Consider the following 22640-nt stretch of genomic DNA (forward strand, 5'->3'; position numbering starts at 1 on the left):
GACGTTTATTCACATCACATACTTTGGCACAATTTATCGTGTTTAGTGTGGGGATGTTTATAACTAGATTGGTTTTGCATGATAAAGCTGAAGTGTACTGCAAAGCGATTGTCTGAAATCCTATGTTTGAGCACTCTGGTCAGTGCTATTAGTAACTCATTTTCAAGAGCACTAAAAAAAAATGAACACAAAACCAGAAATACCCTGTTATGCTGCTTTTATTAGAGCCACTAGGAATATACCCTAAAAGTTAAAGGAGTACTGATGTGGATATTTTAGTCCCAACTACTTTTCTGTCTGAGTAAATCTTAAGTTCTTCATCCATTTTTAATACTCTCAAGGTTAACGAATTGAAGCTCTAAACTGTTCAGATTAAAATCCAAGGAAATAGGATGTCATTTTAAAAATATTTTTTTAAAGTAACCCAAAACAATTTCCTGTCAAAATGCATCGCGTTTCATGATTCCATACTTCAGCAGTAAGTTAAAATAGCTATTTTATTTCTGAATGATAATTTCATTGTTTGTTTTTTGTTTTGTTTTGTTTTTTTTTTTTCTTCAGCTTAATGTATCATACAGAAGCTTTGAACACTCAGGAAATGCAGTAGTGTCCGAGAATACACTATTTGCAAAACCACTGGCTGTTAAGCAAACTAACCTGCAGATTTCTAAGGGGGAGGGGGGCAGAGGGAATTAGTGCAATTTACTTGGTAGTGACATGGGTATGCTATTAACAGACAATTGGAAACTTGCCACGCTTAACCCCTGAGTTCTAAATAAATTTCAAAGTTGAAAATTTTTAAAACTGTGTTTCTGGTGATTTGATTTGTGACCTCTTAGAGCAGGTGTTCTGCTGTGGAATCGTAGTCCTCATGAATTGTGTGGTGAGTGAACTGCGAATATTGAAACTAGTATTTGGGTGAAAGATGGTGAACGACCACTGATAATATTAAAAGTTTTTTTCATAGTTCTGAAGAGTTTCATGGATTTAGTTAGTGCTTAGATCTCTTCCTGCTTCTAATGGCAACTATTCACAATTCTCCAAAGAAGTGACGGCATACTGTAAATGCCTGGTATTCCTAAACAGCCTTGAAGAGTCTTTAAAGACAGCCTTTAAGGACTTTGTGTGTCCTGTAATATTGAACTCCCTTTTGCTTGGTAAGCTAGTCCTGTATCCGATGATTAAAATTTTAAACAAGTTCTGATTTAGCCATAAAAAGTTGCAGTCTTTACCAACTGTAAGCAATGAGGAAAGTCCTGCAGCATTGTGATTTTTTTATAGTATAAGGTGGTGAAGAAGTCTCTGGTGGCCTCCCAGCATGAAAGAGTCTGTGTATCTGGAACAATCCGAACTCTGTTTTACAAGACTTTAAATTCCCTTTTGGCTTTGAGGTTCAAGAAAAGAGAGCTTGTCATCAAGATTCACCAGGCTGTTAAATGCAACAACTGCATCAAACACAATATTTAAAAGGCTTTTCTTAAATAATGGTATTAAATGTGGAAAATCTGTTGCTTCTGTTCACATTTACGAATTACATCAGTGTTACAAATAGCAGCAGTGGCTATTTGATTTTCCCCCTTTCTTGTTTTTACAATCCCATTGAAAGGGATAGTTTTTACCATACCTAAGCCTACCTAGATCTGCTGGTTTATAGAATGAAGTAGACAAGGAAATTATTGGCACAGAAATAGTAACTTACCAGGCCATGTTTCTGCCCTTCTCTTTTTTCTCCTCTTGGTCTCAATTGTTGCTTTGTAACTTAACAGTACCAGCTTCTGCAGAGTCAACAAAATCACGACACCAGTGTGTCGGTGCTAATGAGAAATAGCAGATTTTCCTAGATGAAACTAACAGCAAAGGCTAGGCTGTAAGCTTTATTTCAACAGCTGAAAGAGAAAAAGATAGCAGGAACTCTTATTTTAAGATTGAGTGAATCTGGAAATAAAACTGTAATCCTGTTTTTAAAATACAGGCGGATCAAAGCTCTAATTAGCAGCTGAGACATTTGGTGCTTTTTCCCATGGAAAATGTCTAGTTTTGAAGGATTTTTTGACAAACAATAAACTGGACTGAAGTGGGATTTCCTCTAAAAAGTGGCTCACTAGGTGGCAATGTTATGGGAACATATCAACACTGTGACCTCGATGTGTTGCACAACAGCAGGAAGATCCAGAAAAGAGTACATAGATTTTGTGATTATTAGTCATCGACGAGGCTTGCTTGAGCGTCGTCAGTAGGGCAGCCAAGAGGGAAGACTGTTGACTTTATCAGTTCAATTTTAATGAGTGTTGCATGTCGTGAAATAAAGCTCTGAGCGCGATGCTTCTACAAACACAGGTTATGGTGCAATCCCTCTTCTGTGGGAGAAAGGTCACTGAGATTAAAAAAAAAAAAAAAAAAAAAAAAGTTCGGTCATTACCACGTTAATGTTTTATGTTTACAGTGTAGAGGATTTTCCTCCCACACTCTGTGGGAGGAGAATAATGATGTAAGATCACAATTACTCTGTGACAAACGGCCTACTTCAACTTTTTCTCCTCTTAAACTTATGTACTCGGATGATTTTCAAGACGTTAATCATGTAGGATTTTGTAGCTTCGCTTGTTGAGGGTAGAATTTGGAAAATTAAAGTTGTCCTTAAAATAGGTTCAGCACTTTACATTGGAGAAAGTAACAACTCAAGAGCTTTTAGATAAATTAAAATCTTACTGTACAATGGTAAAGCTACTGGTTTTCAAGATAGTTTCATGCAATTAATGAGTCTGGGGGAATACAGGCAGTTTGAGGGGGGAAATTTATATATATATAAAGTATATATTATATATACTCCTTATATATTGGTCTCCAAATTCTTTTGAAGTTAAAACCAAAGACTGTGAATTCTTTCAATATTAATTAATTAAAACTGTTTTTTGGGTTTTTTTTTTTAGATGAGAATTCATAGCTTAGCCTTTTCTTCCCATGTAAAAAAAAAACACTATGGATATCCTATTTGCACCTAATAATAGCAAGCTGTTATCTTCAAAATCCCGACTACACAAAACCATAAGTAATGCATAATTAATGTCTTAGGCTGCTACAAATTGTTGTTATTCTGCTCAGTAAAACAACAGAAGACTTGTTAGGCAGGTTAATTCTCTTTTGCATAAATTGTTTGGTATCACTGAGCCTGAAAAACATCTAGGATCTATTTGCATTTGGCATTTCATCCATCTTTTTATACAGGAAAAAGCTTCCTGCACTACCATACTAGATTGGACATATAATGCTTTCCAGAAGTGAGACTCCATTTGAGTAAGAATTATTTCTAGCAAATTATTTGAAACATGTAAATCGTATCCCGATATCACACCATCATTGAAGCTGCTTCCAGATTTGTCATAGAGCACTTCAATTATGAGAAATATTTAACTTGTAATAAATAACTGACTTAACAAGAGAATTGCCTGAAAATATTTGCTGAAATAGTCAAGTAACTGCTCATCCTTTTTTTTTTTTCTTAACATCATACTGCATATGAAGTCTTTCCCAAGGGATGTTAAAAAAAAAACAAAGCCTAACCAAGAGGCTGAATCAGTGACATCCTGGTGCACAAGCCTGCAAACTGAAATTCTGTAAACTCTGTACATAGCAGGCAGGGTCTGGTGATGGCAGCCCCCAGTGCTATGTGCACATTTGGAGGATTTGCTTTTTATCGTGCAGGAGCTGTGATAGCTTATTGTACGGCTCTGTAAGCCACCCAAGAAGTCTTTTCTCCAGCAAATATATCTTGCTTCTGGACTAGCATAACTAAACAGCTACACAGATCTGAGAATTTCTTGTCAGCACCTTCTACATTGGTTGTGGAGTCTGAGTCACTTCTGTGCATCTCCGATAACCAAATCAGTAGGTATTCACATACCCCTTGGGTTTACCTGAGAAGCTTTCTGTACAGAGTCTTTATAAAGATTAAACAAACAACCTAAATGACAATGCTATTTGAATCTTAAATGTACTTATTATCACTGAGCAGAGTCTGAACCCTTGTATTTGATAGATGTAGTAATCAACCTGCTTACACGGGCTCTGGATAATGATGTTTTTTTATGTGGCAGAACTTTTCATAATTACCTAACAACAAGCTTTTAAATCTATTTATCTATTGTGTGATTACAGGTCCTACACCATCCTCGTTAATTACATTTTTATAGCTTTTATCTTTATAAGTATTTGTCTTTACAAAATTTCTAAGAGTTATAGGAGTACTGGTGCCAAAAGCACGGCTTGACAGTTACTTCAAAATGGTGATTGCAGCATATTACTAAAAGAGGCAGTTCCTCTTCTTTCCATGGCCATGTGTTCTCCTTCCCTGGCAGTAATTATAACTGTGCGTCTACAGAATAGGCCAGATTATTTTTTCTGATCTGATGGAAAAACATTTTGGTAAGTAACCATTATGCATGATGAAGTCCTGCTCTCCTGGAAGTGACTGAAAATCTGCATGACAATGGGAAGTAATGAATGAATTCCTTGTTTTGCTTGGCTTGTGCACGCAGCTTTTCCTTTATGTATTAAAGCGTCTTTATCTGAATCCACAAGTTTTCTTACTTCTACCTTTTCGAAGGAGTAAGACTTTCTTACTTCTTCCTTTTTGATTCTCTTCCCCACCCCTCTGGGGGAAGAGTGAGTGAGCGGTTGTCTGGTGCCCAGCTGCCTGCCAGGATTAAACCACAAAATGGTTTCAGTCTTCCTGTGGCTAAACTGAAAGCCACAGATCACTTCCAAAATTGATAAATCCTGTGTAAGAGAAGAAATGGAAGCACATGACATCTGAGAATGGGATCACTCACGCTGTGTTTTCTCTCATATCGGGAATAACGTGAACCTTTCCCCTTGCTTCCATTCATTCCTTTAACAGACCTGGGACAGAAGCAATAAATGTGCCTGTTACTATTCAGAACTGAATAAGATAAAATTGGAAGAAGCCATTGATGAAAACTCTACATTACCAGCAAGGAATAAAACAGCAACACAATTTCAAACACATATGAAAATGTAGCATATTTTTCATTTTTAGTGATGCATGTGTTGTGGTGTAACCTGGCCGGCAGCTAAACACCACGCAGCCGTTCGCTCACGCTCCCCCCCTCCCTCTCTGGGATGGGGGAGAGAAACAGGAAAGTGAAGCCCGTGAGTTGAGATAAAGACAGTTTATTAAGACAGGAAAATAATAATAATAATAATAATAATAATAATAATAATAATAATAATAATAATAATAATAATAATAATAATATGTACGAAACAAGTGATGTACAATGCAATTGTTCACTACACGCTGACCGATGCCCAACCTAACCCTGAGCACCTGCCCCCCCACCCCAGCTAGCCACCCCTATATATCGTTTAGCATGATGTCAGAGGATATGGAAAACCTATTTGGTCAATTTGGGTCAGCTGTCCTGGGCCTGTCCCCTCACAGCTCTTGCTGCACCCCCAGCCTGCCCGCTGGAAGGACAGAGCAAGAAGCTGAAAAGTCCTTGGCTTGGTGTAAGCACTGCTCTGCAACAATTAAAACATCAGCATGTTACCAGCACTCTTCTCATCCTAAGCCAAAACATAGCACCCTACCAGCTACTAGAAGGAAAATTAACTCTGTCCTAACTGAAACCAGGACAGCATGTAATTTATTTGTCTTCTCAATACAATTTTGTCTTGGTTTGATTCCATACCTTTTACTAGCATGATGCAGACCGCTTTCTGCAGGTGCATCACATGTGTTTATCAGAAGATCTCTGTTCCACAGACTTTTTAAGCTCAGTGCCCTTACTGGCAGTGGAAGAAGTTGGCACAAGTCCTCTGCGCGGTATGTAGCCCTCCATGCTCCTGAGACGTAGTCTCCTGGCACTGCAGATTATGGTTGCTATGTCACTAGAGTAACAAAGGGAGGTTAATGTCAATGCGCAGTTAACTTCTGTGTAAGATAGAGATAAGATGGAAAGCTACAAAAAAGTACAGTGTACAAAGACAAAAGAAATCAAGCACGTGTTATAGTGGCAGAAATTGTAAAGAAACAGGCTGTGATAGTATGGTGTATAGAAGAATGATATAGGAAAAGGGAGACCAGAGGGAAAAAAAAAGTTTAGTAATAATAATGGAGGGAATGGAATATAAAGCTATAAGAACCATAATCAAGAAACATATTTGACCTTTGTGAAACTGGTTAGATACATCAGAAGATTATCTAATAAATGCAGACTGAATGTTGATTGCATTTTTTTCTGTAAATATAGGTAATGCAAACCATGAAATGGGTTTTTAGATCACATTCATGAATGTTTTCAGGTACATTTTCAGTAGGAGGTACAGTTGCAATTTCATGATTTTCACTATATATATATATATTAGATATGAGTCATAATCATGTATTTGATCAGATCAATGCAAGATACATCCTGAAATAATGTAGATACCAAATTAAAATCCTCTTACCTCTAGAGTTTTGAGTATTTGGGATCAAACTTGGAAGCTCCTGGCAAAACTTAAGTTTACTTGTGCAGGATGAGACTGCACTGGCCAAATACTAAAGATTTATTTAATTAAAAACAAACAAAAAACCAAAACCCAACCAACTCCCCCTCCCCCCCCCCCCCAAAAAAAAAAAAAAAAAGGCCACCAAAATTTTTTCATTTCTGCTTTGGCTGTCTCTACACCTGCAAGAGATTAGGAAGGGTTAACTGCACGAGTGTTTTCTCCCATATTTTGTATAGGTAAAGGTCAATGCTGAAATGAACAGCAAATTACAATATAACCAACTCATTGTGAAATCTTCCCACTCTGGGATTTGGGGCTTTTTGTTGTTTAGATTACTGAGCAATTTAGAACAAAGAATACTATGAGCCATCATAAAGTCAGGAACAGAACAGTATTTAAGGAAGAAAATACTGATATTCATAAAAAAACAAACAAACAAACAAACAAACAAAAACTCTTCCTGAGAGTCTGCTAATAGTATTTGTTTCCTTATTGTGCTTGAGGGATTGAATCCCTGTGGCATTATGCACTGTACAAACAGTTACTAAAAAGCACTGCCTGTAATCCAGGTGATGGAGACATGGGGGAGGAGAAAAAAATAATAAAACACAGGAATAAAAATGTTGCACAAATATATTATGCAATTGCATGACACCTAAAAAAAAATAAATGTGTAGTAGAAAAAACACCTTTGGTATAAGAGTAAACTATTCAAAATGAATTTAGGAATGGCGGATGGGTTCTGGTCAGAATGTCTGTTCAATTTCTTACACATTCAGTTAAGACAGGGTGGGAAGTAGTCCATTTGTGCTTTATCATTTATGCAAAGCGCAGACCCTGTTCCTTGCTTTTCATGTCTGCTATCCTCAGGAATGGAATTTGCAACTGGAGGAAGTTATCTCAGTAAACAACATTTTAGTCCAAAATGTGGTAGGTGCCTTTATTTTTAAGATCAAAAAGTTACTGTAATAAAATTAAAAAAAAAAAAAAAAAAAAGACTTCTGGAACTTAAGGCTAGTTAAAAGGTTAAGAATGTTTGCTAAAGCAGCTTCTTGGCCAGAGATGATTTTTCTTTATTACAGAGTGGAAGTTGTATTTTTATTGGTTACAGTTAGCATAAGGCTACAAAGCTGTTCTTTTCCTGCAAAACTAGCTTGTTGGCGTTCAGACACTTAGGCCTTTTTGTATCTTCTGACCTTGAACAGGGTTTTCTAGAACATGGTTAAGAAACTGAATACAATGGACTCAAATCAGTTTTATCTCCCTGTGGTGACAACAACACGAGTAGTCAATATGTCCATGTTTATAGCTGAACACATGTCCACTGCTTAAACTTGATGTTCTTGCTATCTTTGTGGCATATGGCACAAATGTATTTGGGGATAAACATATGTTTGAATCATGCAAAAAAAACAACATCTAGTAAAACAGTAATAGTGCCACTTAATACTGTAACTGCCTAAGTAAGTTCTGAAGAACCACAGGAAAAAGAAACCTCCACATCTACCGAATGCAATAAATCCTCTGCAACCTAATATGAGTTGAGAGATCATATGTTAATATTGACTTCCAGGGTAAATGCAATGGCAAGACTCTTGACACTTCAATGTCACTTAAATGAAGGCAGTAGAGCAAAGCCAGCTTGCACGGCTTCAGGAGCCGTGACTGGGAATTGAGGTTGGATTTAGAGGGCAAAAAGTATAGGATTCAGCTTACATTGCAGGTTTTTCCACCCTTTTAGTAGGCTATTCTCATTTCCTACTCAAAAATCAACACATACTCAGTTCTGTCATCAGCAAAGTCCTCCAAAGCCCATGGGTTCGTTCCTTCCTGCAGCTAGCTCACAGAGGAATGATGCTCCTGCTGCCTTCTGCTGCTCCTTTTATGCAAACCACAGGAGTTTGGACACTCATTTTAATGACAGCAACATTGTCCATGCTGGACACGAGTTGGAATCTGATGCCGCATTACACTGGATTTTTGTTTTCCTCCAGTTAGCCATCTTTAAATCTGAGGATACAAAAATACATCCCGGAAGGTAAAGCTTGTACGAGGAAGCAGTATCCTGTATCACACCAAGTAATATGGTTAAAGAAAGTAGGCAAGCTTTCAGATAGGTACACAACCCTTCTTTAGGCCTAGAATTAAGGTGGCAGATTTCAGAGGCACATACAAGCTGAGAACAACTGTTTAATCATCAAATTGGATCTGCATCAGGCCACCTCCACAAGAAAATTCAGGTGTTACCAAGGAGCAGAGGTGATCCAAGGGGACCCTTTGGCATCATGATGAAGTGTGGATGTGCAAGGGCAAGGAGAGACAGGTACTATAAGATTAGTTATTGGAACATGTAGTGAGGTCAGTGGGGAGATGGAGCTATAATGAGCTATAAAGTGAGGATCACCATTAGGGTTGGAGAAGACCTCCAAGATCATCTGGTCCAGCCATCAGTGCCTACTAAACCCTTGGTTTGATGTATACTCTAACATTATGGGTTTGATAGATTTGTCTTCAAAACCACTATTTTGTAGGTTTACGTTGAAGATCAGGTAGGTATGGGACACTATAGGTGGAATATATAGCTTGTGTATGAAAGCGTTTTGGCAAGGTGCTTAATTCACTGCCTGTAGCTCCCAGTGGGGCTCTTTTATTCACCTCCAGAGCTACCACCCAATCACCTGGTACAAATCACAAGGCATATTCCACTCCAGGAAACGAAATCGCCGCATCCCACTACACCCCCACCTAACACACGATCCCCAGAGGGCACACCTCAGGAGACTCCGTCGCGTACCCTCCGACCCGAAACCCGCCCGCCCGCCCGCCTGCCTCACAGCTCTTCCTGCGCCCGCCCGCACCGCCCCCTGCGCGGCGCCTGCGCGGCGGCGGCACCGCGTGACGGCCGAGGGCGGGGACGGAGCCGGGCGCTGCGAGGGCCGGCGGCGCGGCGTGGTGTGGGGGGAGGAGGAGGAGGAGGAGGAGAGGAGGAGGAGAAGAAGAGGAGGTGGCTCCATCATGGCGTCCATGCAGGTGAGCGGCCGGCCGCCAGCCGCGCCCCGGCCTGCGGGGCGGCAAGGGGGAGCGAGGGGGAACCCGGCGCGGCCCTGAGGGGGCGCCCGGAGGGCTGAGGGGAGGGTGAGAGGGGAGCAGGCGGAGGGGAGGGGGAGGGAGCGGGGTCGGGGCCCTGTGTGCGGGGGGCGCTGAGGGGGCTGAGGCGCCGAGCCCTGCTCCTGGGGGTGCCCCCCCGGGAAGCTGCGGGGCGGCAGCGCCCGGCTCTGCGTGCTTGCAGCCGGCTGCCGCAGGGCCGGCGGGGTGCAGGCAGGGTGCAGGCAGGGTGCTGCTGCCCACAGGTACTGCCAGGCTTCGGCCCCGCTCCGGAGCAGGCGGGGATGGCAGCCGCAGGATCTGCTGGGGGCGGTGTGGATGGGGGGCTTCTGCCCGGGCATAGAGCGGCGTGCCCGGGACAAAAGAGCGCTGGGCTTTGCGGCTGTGGGCCCGGCCTTGCCTATTTCACCTGCTCCGCCTCACCTCCTCGTTATTTATCTTTTCATTTCGTCTTTAAACGCGGTCGGACCCTTACTTCTCGTTTTCCTTTTCAAATCTCTTTTTTCTTTGCGTTCCCATCCACTATAACTCTTTATTTTTTTTTGTCACCAGTAATGGGACGACCCAGAAGGAGCGTACGAACAATCAGATTAATTCTGATAGCCTGGATTTAGTGCTCACAAGAGTTAAAGTGTCAAAACGCCGGGCCTTGTGGGGTAGAAATTCTGCTGGCAGAGATTAGAAGCATAAAAAAAATAATTGTAGATCTTTCTGAGTTACTGAAATGCGACAGGATCGAGAACTTGAACAGAGTTGAACGTGCTGTACAGAACGTTCTTGATTTAGCAGCAGTTTAGGCAGAGAGGCTGATGTGTCTTCGATTCAGCCGCTCAGTCTGGCGAACGCGTTTCTGTGATCCTTTTTTTAACATTCAGATTTCCCCAAGTGCAAAATAGAGACAGGCATTCATTAAGTAGAAACTTTTTATAAAGCTACATAAAAAAAAAACACAAGGAAGTGACGGTTGTGAAACTTGAAGGAGGCAGTCTATCTGTGGGGCTTTATAAACCAAGGCTGTGCTCTGTCTTTGGCCTATTAAATGACCTTCTGCAGCTTGCCTCACCCTCATTCCTGTTGATCCCTTTGTAAAAGGGAAATCATGATTACAAAATCATTGCTTAGGAGACAGGAATTACAAATGTTGTCTAAAAGATCAGTTATGTGCGGAGGTAATACTCTCTTCCTGAAAATGTGACTCTCGTGTTGTAACTGCTTCCATTTTAGAAATACTTGCTGTAAGATCATTCTTCTTTCTCATATATATATATATTTTTTAATTCTGTTCTGTTTTCTTTTGATGAGGAATTTTATGGAGTTGTTTTTTTGTTGTTGTTGTTATGTCCTACCAATTGCATGATGTCCTGAAAATAATGTCTTTTTCCTGAGTTTTAGACATTCATTTATGCTGTGCTCAAAAACTAGAGAAATGGAAAAGGAATTGCCTAGGAACCTTTGCTGTAAATAAGCAGGAAACCTAAACTGACTTCAGTAAAATTAGTAAGTTTCCCATTATGGGGCACCTTCACAGGTGAACAAGATTTCAAAGCTCTGAAATTTTCTATTGAAGAACATTTAAATCTTCAGCATGAAGAACGTTTTATAAAGGAAGCTGTTGTATATAATTTTGAGTGATTTTTCCATTCATGTTCATTCATTGCTGCTAACATTTAATATGTAAGTAGCCTCACTCAAAAAAAAAAAAGTAACTTTTCTGATTATTTACAGTTTGCTTTTTTAATACTCAATGTCTGACATGTTTGTGCAACTCATTGCAGTCTGTAAAATACCAATAGCTTATTGCCGTACCACTATGGTACGGCAATCAACAGTATTGTTGATATTTCTGATAAAAATGCTACATCAAAAAATGACTAAAATTTATTTGAGCTACAATGCCTCAAATGCCATATTATGGCTCAAATGCCGTAATTTCTACAACATTGTGATGCCCTCAGTCGCTTAGACATTGTTTTTACATATCCACCAAAATTTCTGTGATTAACTTAAAGGGAAATTATTTGATTGGCACATTCTAAGTCATCCTACAAGGAAAGCGTTAAAACTCTATGAAATCACTGCTTTTTGGCAGTATTAATGAAGATCAACGTGAACAGCTACTGTGGTTCAGTTGATGTGTTGTAACTCAGAACTTGGGAGTATGAGCCTTTGTATTTATATTTTAGGTTTATTATGATTTTTGCCTGCACGGACACTTGTTATGGTAGCTTTCCGTAACACTCTTTCTAGATAATAGAAGCCCATGTTGATGAGATCCCATGTCGAGATTTTTCTCAGAAGTGCAAGCTTGTGTAACTTCTTTGTGAAGGGGAGAAAAAATATTCTAAGAAGTTATGAGTACAGTAGAACAAGCAAATAGAATGGACTTTGTATGAAAATTTGGTGTAGCATCATTAGTTTTAAAGCTAGAGTTAACATAAAAATGTGGCAAATACTGCAGGAACACTAGGTAATAAACAGTTGTTCTCAGAACAGCTGGGAACACAGAACTTCCATTGAGAATGGAAGAATGGGTAAAGAACAGAACCAAGGTAGTTTAGCTGAAAATGCATTGTTTCTGTACAGTGTTACAGACTCAGTTAATGCTTTTCCCTAACCCCACAGGTATCAACTGCTTGCATCTAAACTTGAAAGATTCACTTGATAGTGCTGACACTTGAATTACTGCTATTTTACCTTTCCTCTCTTAATACTCAGTTTCTTGAAATTCTGACTTAAGACCAGATATATTTAAGGAGATTTCACAAACCTGTCTATGGGGACAGCTTTAGGTGTTTATCACCAAAATAACCTTTCGTCTTTTCATTAAGGTAGGCGCACGGGGCTTGTACATGCAGATATTGAAATCTGATTAAATTCAGGGGTAATGTAATTAATGACACAAACAGCTTTAGTAAAGATTGTAGTGTAGAATGTCAGCCTTGTGTTTGTGCATGCTTTTATGTTATCACGACTTTTTTTGCCCTTGAAAACTGCCCACTGTTGCGCCACTATCAAAGCACATGCTCACGTCAAAGTAAAAAGTGCTACTTTAAAAGTCTTGTTTCAGCAACGGATTTTTTTTTTCTAAATACCTGCAACAAAAGGCATTTAACAAAATAACTGTGCCAAATGACAACGTGGAATTTGTGTTAGTTGAGATCATCAGCGGCTTGATCACAAAACACAAGCTGGTAGTAACACAGAAGCTGCCCACAAGTTTCATCCCAGTGTTTTTTTATCAGTGGATAGGGAAACCATATACAAGCCATGGAAATCTCAAGGAAAAAATGGCATTATAAGAAAACAAAACGTTCTGAATATGCCCATTTTCATCTAAACTTCCTTGTTTCTATTCTTCACCTGCTCTTCTTGTCGGTAGAAGTTCTCTTTCCAGCTGCTCTCAGGACAGTTGTTTATTGCTCAATAGTTCTTCAGTATTGACAGCAGTTTTATTTAGTAGTTGGGAAATAGTTCTCTCTTTGACATAGTTTGGCCATGAAGAAGTTTTAAAATCTATATAATAATAAAAAAGACAACTTTATGGAGTAAAGCTTTCAGTTGACTGGAACTTCAAGCTTTCAGCTGACTGGTGCACGCGTGTTTGGTGCTGTTGAAGGTCACAGTGCAAGATACTATTTGTGTTATGTCAAATTAAGTATTTAAAAAGAAAATGAGTGGCTACACAATCAATTCTGGGATACAAACACAAAGATTATTGGTAGTTACTAACTGCGTGAAACATTTAGTGGTGCCTTTGGTGAAATAGTGTTGAAAGGTTAAAAACAAAAAAAAAAAAAAACAAAAAAATATATAATTTTTTTAAACTGAAAGATGGATGTATTGTAACTGAAACCAGAATGAGGGGAAAGGAAATGCCATTTCTCCTGTCCACTAAATGGTTGTTAGTCCTCTGTGTAACCTTCAGTTATCAGTCTGTACCGGTACGCAGTGTATTAGTTTTGGCTATAAGCCATGCTACAGTAAGGTGAGATAAATACAGAATTTATGTTTGTTTTACCAAGATGAGTTTAATCTTGTTTTTTAATTAACTTTTGAAGTGAGTTGAAAAATCCAGTGAAGTTTAAAATTTGCAGTTATTAGTTCAGCGAAGATAAATAAAATAAAAGTCGTGGCTTTAGGCCCTAAGGAGTCTCACTTTTTGCATCTGCCTGTATAAAATATTTGGGGAAGTGCCGTACTGTGCAGCAGCTGCAGAATTTGGGGGCTAAAACAAAAGAATTTACTTCATAGAAAGAAAGCAGTGGTAGACTTTAGTTTACTAAAAATGAACCTTAGGTACCAGCAGATTTTTTCTTGCAAATAGGCCAACTGTATAGCTAAAATATGGAAGACCATGAAGGCTTTTGACCTGGTATTTTGAAAGTTGCTATCTGATCCACACAGGTATGATTTAAATCAGGGAAACAGGAGCAGGCAGATACTGGAAACAACTCTTATCCAAGTCGGCTTGGATATTTCTTGCTCAGCTTCCTAATGCCCTGTTCCTGCTTTTAGGCCTAGCTATTCAAGCCCTGAGAAGGGGAAAAGAGAAAACAATAGATTTGCAAAAGCCAGGGAATGCTGTCTTGTTAAGCTGTACCCTTGGAAAGCTCAGGGATCTTGTAAATAATAAGCTAAAGCAGCTTAGCTCAAATAATGTGCACAAGGTAGTGGATCAAGCACTTTCTTCAATTGTTTGGTCAAATTCTATCAAGCTGAGACTTTAAGACTAAAGGATCTTCGCTTCTATAATATAAAGGCATAGGCTATATGGGTGAATGCTGCAGGAGATAATGGGATTAAATTACCACTATTACGATGACAGAGGTGAGGCCCAGCTTCTGTGGAACTCAGCTGTTGTGGTCAGGTTCAACAAACCCAAATGTGCTTGGTAGAATGACCACGTCTGACGTAGCCTTGTTTAACAACCTAGGTTGAAGCTTGCAAGCTTCTGGAGGCTGAAGTTCTTGCTGGTGTGGTAGTGGCGAGGATGAAAGTCTTTCACTCTGGACTTGGAGGCAAAAATTTCATGCATCTTGCATGGTTTTGAAGTCAGACTGACAGCTGGGAACTTGGGTTGTTTTCTTTTTTCCTTTGGAAGGGAGGAAAAGGCAATGTTACAATTTAAATCTGCTGAAATTGTGTTAATTAATAGCAAATTACAAATGCATTTTAAGTCTTTTAAAACAAGAAGAGCCACTACGCAACCTGTCATGGTAGAATAAGTCTCAAAAGGTCTTCTGGAATCTGTGCAAGTCCTTGCAGGTTGTCCTGTCTGTCTGTCCCCTCCCTGACCTTTAGCACTTAATTTAAGAGTGGGGTTTGGTCTTGGGGGTGAAAAGGAGGAGGTGGAACCCAGCATTTACCTCCTTGGCACCAGTATTAAAAAGTTGAATGAGAAAGGACAGAAGGTAACACTGGCAGAGCAGGAATTACTGATTTATTTTTTTTTTTGTGGTGGTAATTAATGATGTTGTTGAGAATGCTATTCATCCTTTAATGCACAGTTTTAAAAATAAGTCTTTAGGGTGATAAGACCAAACTTGTCATCTTTATATTCAGTTTAATTAAAAATACTGCTTGATCACCCTCAAGAAGAAAAGATCTTGTATATATATCAATACATTTTGTTTAGTTTACTGGAGTATAGCAAATACTGTTTCTAAAATCTGCTGGAATAAAACCCTTCATTGAATTTTGTGCCACATATTTACATTGGTATATTCTTTCTTGATTAGAAATCGGTGGCCATTAAGAAGAAGGGACAAAGAAACTGAATGGATTGAGGTTTCCTAAATTTTCTCCCTGCCATACCTAGGGATATGGATTAGATGAGTATTTAAATCTTGTTACAGTTGTCTGTTTCTGACTTTTTTTACTCCCTTTTCTTCCCAAAAGGTATTTTGTCAGCACACAGTATTTTATCTCGGTTATCAGCCTCTGGAACGTTCTTTGGGAGGATGAGAAATTCCCTGGTAGACATATGGTTGCCCTCATTATGCCAGTCCTTGCTGTTATCTTGAAGTCATTGCTTTAGCTGAAGCAGTTTAAATGATGTCAGACGCTTGTCCTTAAAAGACTGAATTATTTGTGTTTGACTTGTTAGTACTGTCTGCGGCTTGTGCTGGGCATTGTTATGTCTGAAGAATCCTTTGAAAAAGCAGATTACTAGCTGTCGGGTTCCTTTTATTCTTCATTAGTGGATTTCACTTAATTTGCTTTAAAATGACAGGTTTAGTGTCAAAAATGGGATTATCTGGGAAAAGCTTTTCAGGCTGTGGTGTGCAGAGTGGTTTTGTGTGTGCGGTTATTGGTGTCTCTTTAATTATGTCGTAGTTCTGTTTTCAGGTTGCTCTCGACTCTTGGTGACCTGAAGTCAATTCCCTTTAGAAGAGTGCTGTGTGGCCTTGACCTTCCAGTCAAATATTAAGAAATCCCCAACCTGCAGTATTTCTCGCTTTATTTTAGAGCACCTTGGGGTGGAGCGTGTGAAGCTCTCCTGGTCAGTGAACTGAGAAATCAAGAACCTCCACCCAGCCCTAGTGAGACCTTAAAACGTTCAGAACAACAAACCATTAGTGGTGGGAACTTCTTTACAAGTAGCTTGTTAAAAAGCTTCCTGCACTGCCTTTAGGCTCCCTGAAAAAGAAAGAGACACACAAAATGCCTGACGCTGGGGACTTGAACTGCGGATTGGTCTGGGAAAATAACATTGTAGAACTGGGTTGCCAGATGTTAACATGTTTTATTAGAAATAAGGAGGAGGATACTAATCTGCTTCTGCACTCTGAGTACAGATTGAAAACCTGATATTCAGCCAAAAATAGATAAAACTGAAAAACAATTCTTCCAACTCAAATCCTGGCATTATTTTTTATGGGCATATTATTCTGCAAAGCAGTTTTGCTGTGTCCTGCTGAAGCTCTAATTGGGCACATCCAGCCAATTCGTCTCTCTTCCCTCCTCCTCTGGGCCTTGATTAAAACTTACTATAAGTAAATTTCCACTGATTAGGAAAAATTCTCCCAGGATTGTGATAGTTGAGGATCTGGATGGCTTGTGTGCCTGCGAGTCTGGGCTGAATGATTTCACCTGGTTAATGCAATATACTCTGCGGGGGCTTTTTGAATGACCTGCTTGTTAGGAAACAGAGCTTTTTAGGAACTGTCTCTTTCATCTTTTCTGTTGTTTGCTTGACTTTAGTAGATATATGTGTGTGTGTGTGTGTGTATATATACACACACATATATATGTCAGCATTTTTAATCTTTACCCGTTTCTCTGCTGTTTGAGAGCTTTTTGGTATTTAAATTTGTGTCTATTTAGGAATAGAATACTTAAATAATAGAAACGTGGAATCAGTTGCAGCAGTGCTTGTGCTGCTAATAATGTATTTTCTATAGAAGTGTTTTTTTCTTTCCTCTTTTTTTTTTTTTTTTTTTTTTTGTCTGACAACCAGGGCTATTTACCCAGTGTTTAGAATTTCATACGCCTTGAGATTTGAGATGGTTTTCAGTAAGAAGTGTGCAAAGGGAAGAACGAAGATGCTGAAAATAGAGCTGTCCCTGGTCTCGTTCTCTCAGGCTGGGAGGCTGTCCTAGCAGGCCTGTGACAGCTATGCCTGGGAAGCAAGGTGACGGTGTTGTCTCAGCACTGGTGTTGCAGCCTAGTGACAGCTCCTGCTCTGGTACGAGGTTACCACTTGCCTCCATTCATGAAGGAGATATCTCTGTGGATATCTCCTGGGTATAAAAACTTCTCCAAATCAGAAAGGATGTTTCTGTGAAGTGCTTAGTAACTCGAATGGGGGAGGAGGTGACAGCTTGTAGCTCATAAGTGAAATGTAAATTCTTTGCCAAGGCTCCATCCTGGGCCTGTCAGCGCTTTTGTGCCAGCGGTTTGCTAGGTGCATGTAAGTCTCTGGATGTGCAAGAGAATCATTAGCAGTTACTGAAGAAATACTGCTGGGTCTCCCTGGGATGCAGCGCATTGACTAGCATGCAGCAAGAGTGGAGCCCCTGTGGGATTAATTTTTAACTCCTGTTTATGAGTTAGCTTTTCTTCCTTGCAGATCTCCGAACTAGATAAAGAGCTGAATTCACGGTGTCTAGGAAGGCACAGCCTTGGAAGGCTGCTCCTTTCATATATCATCACAATAAAGAGAAGGAATGGAGATAGTGTTTGGAAATGGGTTTCTAACAAAATTGATGAGCAGGTATTTTGGATACCCATCCTTTCCTAGTGCATGATATTTTGTAATCGCTGTTCTGTCCCTTGTTTTCTTTGTTCTTCTCTGTTTACACATTTTCCACTCTGGTTTCTGCTCTCTTGCTAGAGAAGAATTGCTTTCCCATCACTGTTTTCTGCCAAGCTCTTATCACTGCGCATAATATATCTGGTCTTGTACTGAATCTCCTTTTGGTTTAGTCAGCTCAGCATTTTTCTGTATTCTAAATTTTCAAATCTATTTGAAAGACTGCTTATAGGTAAAGTATTTTACTAAGATAACTCGTTTAGCTCTCAGATTACCCATTTCAGACACTGCGCATCTCATGTAACATTTCTTGAAACACCAAAAAGTAGAATATTCAAGAACTGCGAAGATAAGATGCCTGAATATGTGCACTGAGCTCTTTTTCAATTTTATTTTCTGTATATCATTTACCTTTATGAAGTATATTCAGCTCTGAGGATACAATAAGCCAGGACTATGGGCACACAGTCAAATTTGATTGCATTATGGCATCAATATTTTACTGCTAATTGACAAGGCCAATGTAACACTGTGTGTGCTTTGTGTGCTTTGCCCACTCCAGTTATGAAGTACAGTGCCTTAACCAAAGCAGTATTTGTTGGCTGTCTTAATAGCTCTCAACAGCATATATATATATATTCATAGCTGGCAGTGACCCATATAACTGAGGGTACCTTACTTTTTCACTGTAAGCACATGTATTTTTCTGCATATAGCTTTATTATGCTTTAACTCTTTCTAGGCTCCAGTTTTCCAAGGGAAGGGCAAAGCTGTTGCAGGAGTTTAGAGCTGGAAGTAGACGCCTGATACTGTGATGCCCCTTTTTAAGGACATTGAGAAGGGTTCTTTCCACTTACCTAAAAGAGATAGGCAAGTTTTTGTGATGGGAGGAGGTGGGGGATGAATTGGAGTGCCCTGTTTCTTTGTGGGAAATAAGGGTTAAAGGCTGTCTGCCTTGGGTGTGAGCCTCATTTGTGGTAGAATCAGAAACAAGATCCCTGGCTTAGGGAATATGACAGTGGTATTGTCACGTATGCTTTGGGAATACAGGTTACTCCCTTGTGAGACCAGTGAAGTAATTTTGATTCTGTTAATAAGTGTTTGTAACATACCGTGTGGCTTAAGGGTGCACAGTAACCAGCTGTCTGATTCTAGGAGATGGATTCAGAAACATTCACATCACCAGCCTCCAAATCTTTTCCTGTCCTAAACTGTTACCCTGTCCCCGTTTTTACAGTACATCTTTTTATATGCCCTGCCTCTTCTTCTTTATGTGACTCTCCAGGAATCAATACAAGCGTGAAATTTAGCTGTGGCATTTGAGATGTTACCACGCCAGATCCAGATTGGCAAAGAGAAAGAGAGATGTGTACCCCACTGGAGAAAGAAGAATGTATATTTTTGCCTAGCAGAGGTGCTAGAAGCTATTGGCTTTGGAGATGTTTAAACCTAAACTGTAACAGACAGTGGCTTCCATCTTTCTGGATTAAAATGGTAGTTTGTTGTGAGCTCTGTGAGGAGTTGGCAGGAATTCTGCTGCACTGACACCTGGTTAATTTTGTTCTTTGCTCCATGTTCTTTGAGAAGTCATACGAGCTTCACGCCTCAGAAAATCTGTGGAGGATATCTGAGCGGGCTGCACGAATCCTATTTGACAGAACTAGGTGTAGGGTACAAGCCATTGCTATGTCAGACAACTCAGCCACTGCAGTAAGCTTTCCTTGGAATTGATGTTTGGATCATTGTTAAGCTGTGTTCTTTGGTTTCATCCCTGAGTCACCCTTTCCTGTAGAGGTAGGTGAATTAAGTAATCGTGGTTTCAAAGGCTTCCACCTTTACGAAAACACTTGTGTAAACTGCTGGTTGTGTTGTTACTCTTTGTCTTGCAGCTGGTTATACTTTTAATTGAAGGACTGGGATGTTTGCCATTCTTGGGTGTCTGATCTTCGTGCTTTCTTCATCCCTCTCCCTCTAGGCAGTGAACGTGGTACCAATTTCATACTTCTTAATTTATTTATAAGTTGTATTAAAACAACGTTTAGCACAAAATCCTCTATCTCAAAAATAAGGAAGAGCTCAAATTGAGGTTGCCTGTGTAACTTGATGTTTACGGTCTGATTTCTCTTTCTCAGCTGCCTTAAATCAGAAGTGGACAAGCAGGAAGGGAATGCCTATAGGAAATCTGCAGTGGAGTAGCAGAAGCATTGGAATGATGGTCTTATGATATCGGGAAGAATGATACAGCAAGCACTGATCCCAAGAGCATATAAATTATAGAGAAATCTGAGAGAGTGATGGAGGCTGTTGTGGGAGCGAGTGGCTGTACTGTCTTGTAGCTTGACTGGAAGGAGCTGGCTGAGAGGCTGAAAGCAACTTGAATGTGTGATGAAAGGGTTATCATTCTTGATTCGCAGTAATTAAAAAGCAAAAGTAATAACAGTATTTACTTCAGATGTGTATTTCTCAACAGAGGTGGAGATTTGTAAATGAAGATGGACTACTGATAAGCGTTGTAGCGCTACAGGTTTCTAGAAAATACTATTTTACAGTGGGAAGTTGTCTTAATATGGAAAAATAGAGGAAGTGTAATAAGTGTGGCTACGTGAGGAGCTATTTAGTGAGTTGAAGATTGAAAAGACTTTGTACAAAACAAAGTGAAAATAAGTTGTCACTTTTAATGCTCCATATAAAAGGAAGGGGGAAGCATGCAAGTGTGAAATTTACCTGTGGTTCCTTGTTTTAAATTAATAAATAGATCTGAAAATGCATTAAGAAAGTTTTTTTGTAAATCACCTAAAAGAAAGATGAAGAAAGGGATGAGTCTGTTAATGGAAAAGGAAAGCAAAGAACAGATGACACAGATACTTAATAACAACGAGGCAGTAAATCATGGCAAACAAATAGGACAGATTTAATAGCTTTCTGGTATTGGATATTGTGTCTGCCACTAGTATTCAGCTGTTTAGTTTTTAGTGTATGTTTTTTGTTGTTGTTTTTAAGTGTTTAAGCAACTGATTCTGATTTGCTTTTTTGGCAATTATTTTGAGTGAGTTTCCAGATGGCAAATACTATTTTTATTCTTCTGCTTTCCTATAAAAAAAGTGGCTTCTGGAAATCACTGAAATGAATGGTGTCTGATACCTACGGGCTATAAATAGACAATTAACTTGTACATAGATAGGAAATCCATTTTAGCTATTTTTTTAGAGCAAATTGTATTGAACTACCATTGTTTCCTCTTTTGCTGTGTCGTAACTACTATGAAAACAGAGCAGTAGGTGTTTTCTGATGATGCAAATAATATGTATTTTTTGCTTGTGTTACTTTGGCCTTTGAATGAGCCAGCAAGAAAAATGTGGTATAAATTAATGTGTTTTTTTTTTTTTTTTTTTGATTAAAATCAGCAAAATGGCTTTCAGGAGAGAAAGCTACAGCATGTTTAAGTGGGGAAGGAGAGGGGAGAAGCAGGAGTAGCAGACTAACCAGTGCAGCAGCAAGCAGATGCAGAGCTGGGTTAACTGCAGCAGGCAGCCCGCCCCACGCGGCTGCTTGCTCGCTCCATTCTGTGATGTGAAAGGTAAAATGAGAACTTGCGCATTAAGATCAAGACAATAGGTAAAGCAAAAGCTGCATGTGCATGCAGAACAAGTGAGGAATTCATTTGTTACTTCCCTTTGGCAGGTGGGTGTTTAGTGTTTAGCTGTTTCTAGCAGAGCAAGGCTTCATTTTACTTGGGAAGACAAAAGTCACAACTCCAAACATTCCCCCCCCCTTTCTCCTAGCTGTTAATTGCTAACCCTGATGGCATTTGACGGTGTGGAATATCCCTTTGGTCACTGTGGTCAGCTGTCCTGGCTGTGTCCCCTCCCTGCTGCTCATGCAGTGCTGGCCTCCACTACACAGCAGTGCGAGAAGCAGAAGAGGCCTCGGCTCTGTGCAAGCACCGCTCTGCGACAACTAAAACGTCAGTGTGTAATCAGCACTGTTTTTCATCACAATCTCAAAACATAGCACCACAGGAGCTATTTTGAAGAAAATTAACTCTGTCCCAGCCCAAACCAGTACAGAATGCAGACAAAGTGTGTAAAAAGCGTTGTGCTGCTACAAAGAAAAAGTAAATCTGTGGGATGTGCATGGAAGGGTAATGATGAAACATTTTGCAACTTGAGCCTTAAGTGGCTGGTTTTGAGTATTGTGTTGCTGTATATGCATATGTATGTCTATATATTTGTGTGGTGTGTAAATATATATATATTTATAGTTAAGGAGTCAGCTGCGAAAATGAAATGCACAGATAATGAGACTTGGAGGTGGGAGGAAGTTGAAAGAGTTACATGGGTTTAGTTTAGGGAAGATTGGGTAAGGAGAGAAGTAAGTTGAAAATAAGTCAAATAATTCTGTCTCCACGAAGAATAAAAAGTGGTTTGGCATAATTCACTCACCTGGATCTATAACTGTGGAGAAAACTATTCCAGTTGGAAAAGCAGCGGAATAGGCAGAGATAGGGTGATGTGGGAAATGTTAAAGGCTTTTAACTTCAAGGATATTTTACATATCTTTGATCCATCCTTATGTTAGAAAGATGGAGGTGACTTCCCCGAGGTATCAGCAAGCCCTAAGTTGTTAAGATTCTGCAGATGGCCAAGATTGTTGGAAAAGTGTTCATCCAGTGTCCTTTGTCCCTCTAGTTGTGCCACCCCTCATTAGGGAAAAAAAATAGGAATTTCATGCCTGAAAAGCAATTTCCTATATTCATGTCTTTAAAACA

At 39.6% G+C, this 22640-nt stretch overlaps 1 protein-coding gene across 1 annotated transcript in view; it reads left to right on the plus strand.

Moving 5' to 3' along the window:
- Positions 1 to 9412: 9412 nt before the first annotated feature.
- Positions 9413 to 22640, plus strand: part of UBE2W (ubiquitin conjugating enzyme E2 W) — a 33454-nt gene continuing 20226 nt past the window's right edge. Inside the window, exon 1 of the mRNA XM_027452359.3 lies at positions 9413 to 9543. Coding sequence (XP_027308160.1) covers positions 9529 to 9543 — 15 coding nt within the window. The 5' untranslated portion in view covers positions 9413 to 9528. The remainder of the gene's footprint in view (positions 9544 to 22640) is intronic.

The sequence above is a fragment of the Anas platyrhynchos genome, chromosome 2 (genome assembly GCF_047663525.1).
Source record: "Anas platyrhynchos isolate ZD024472 breed Pekin duck chromosome 2, IASCAAS_PekinDuck_T2T, whole genome shotgun sequence".
In the NCBI taxonomy this organism is placed as follows: Eukaryota; Metazoa; Chordata; class Aves; order Anseriformes; family Anatidae; genus Anas; species Anas platyrhynchos.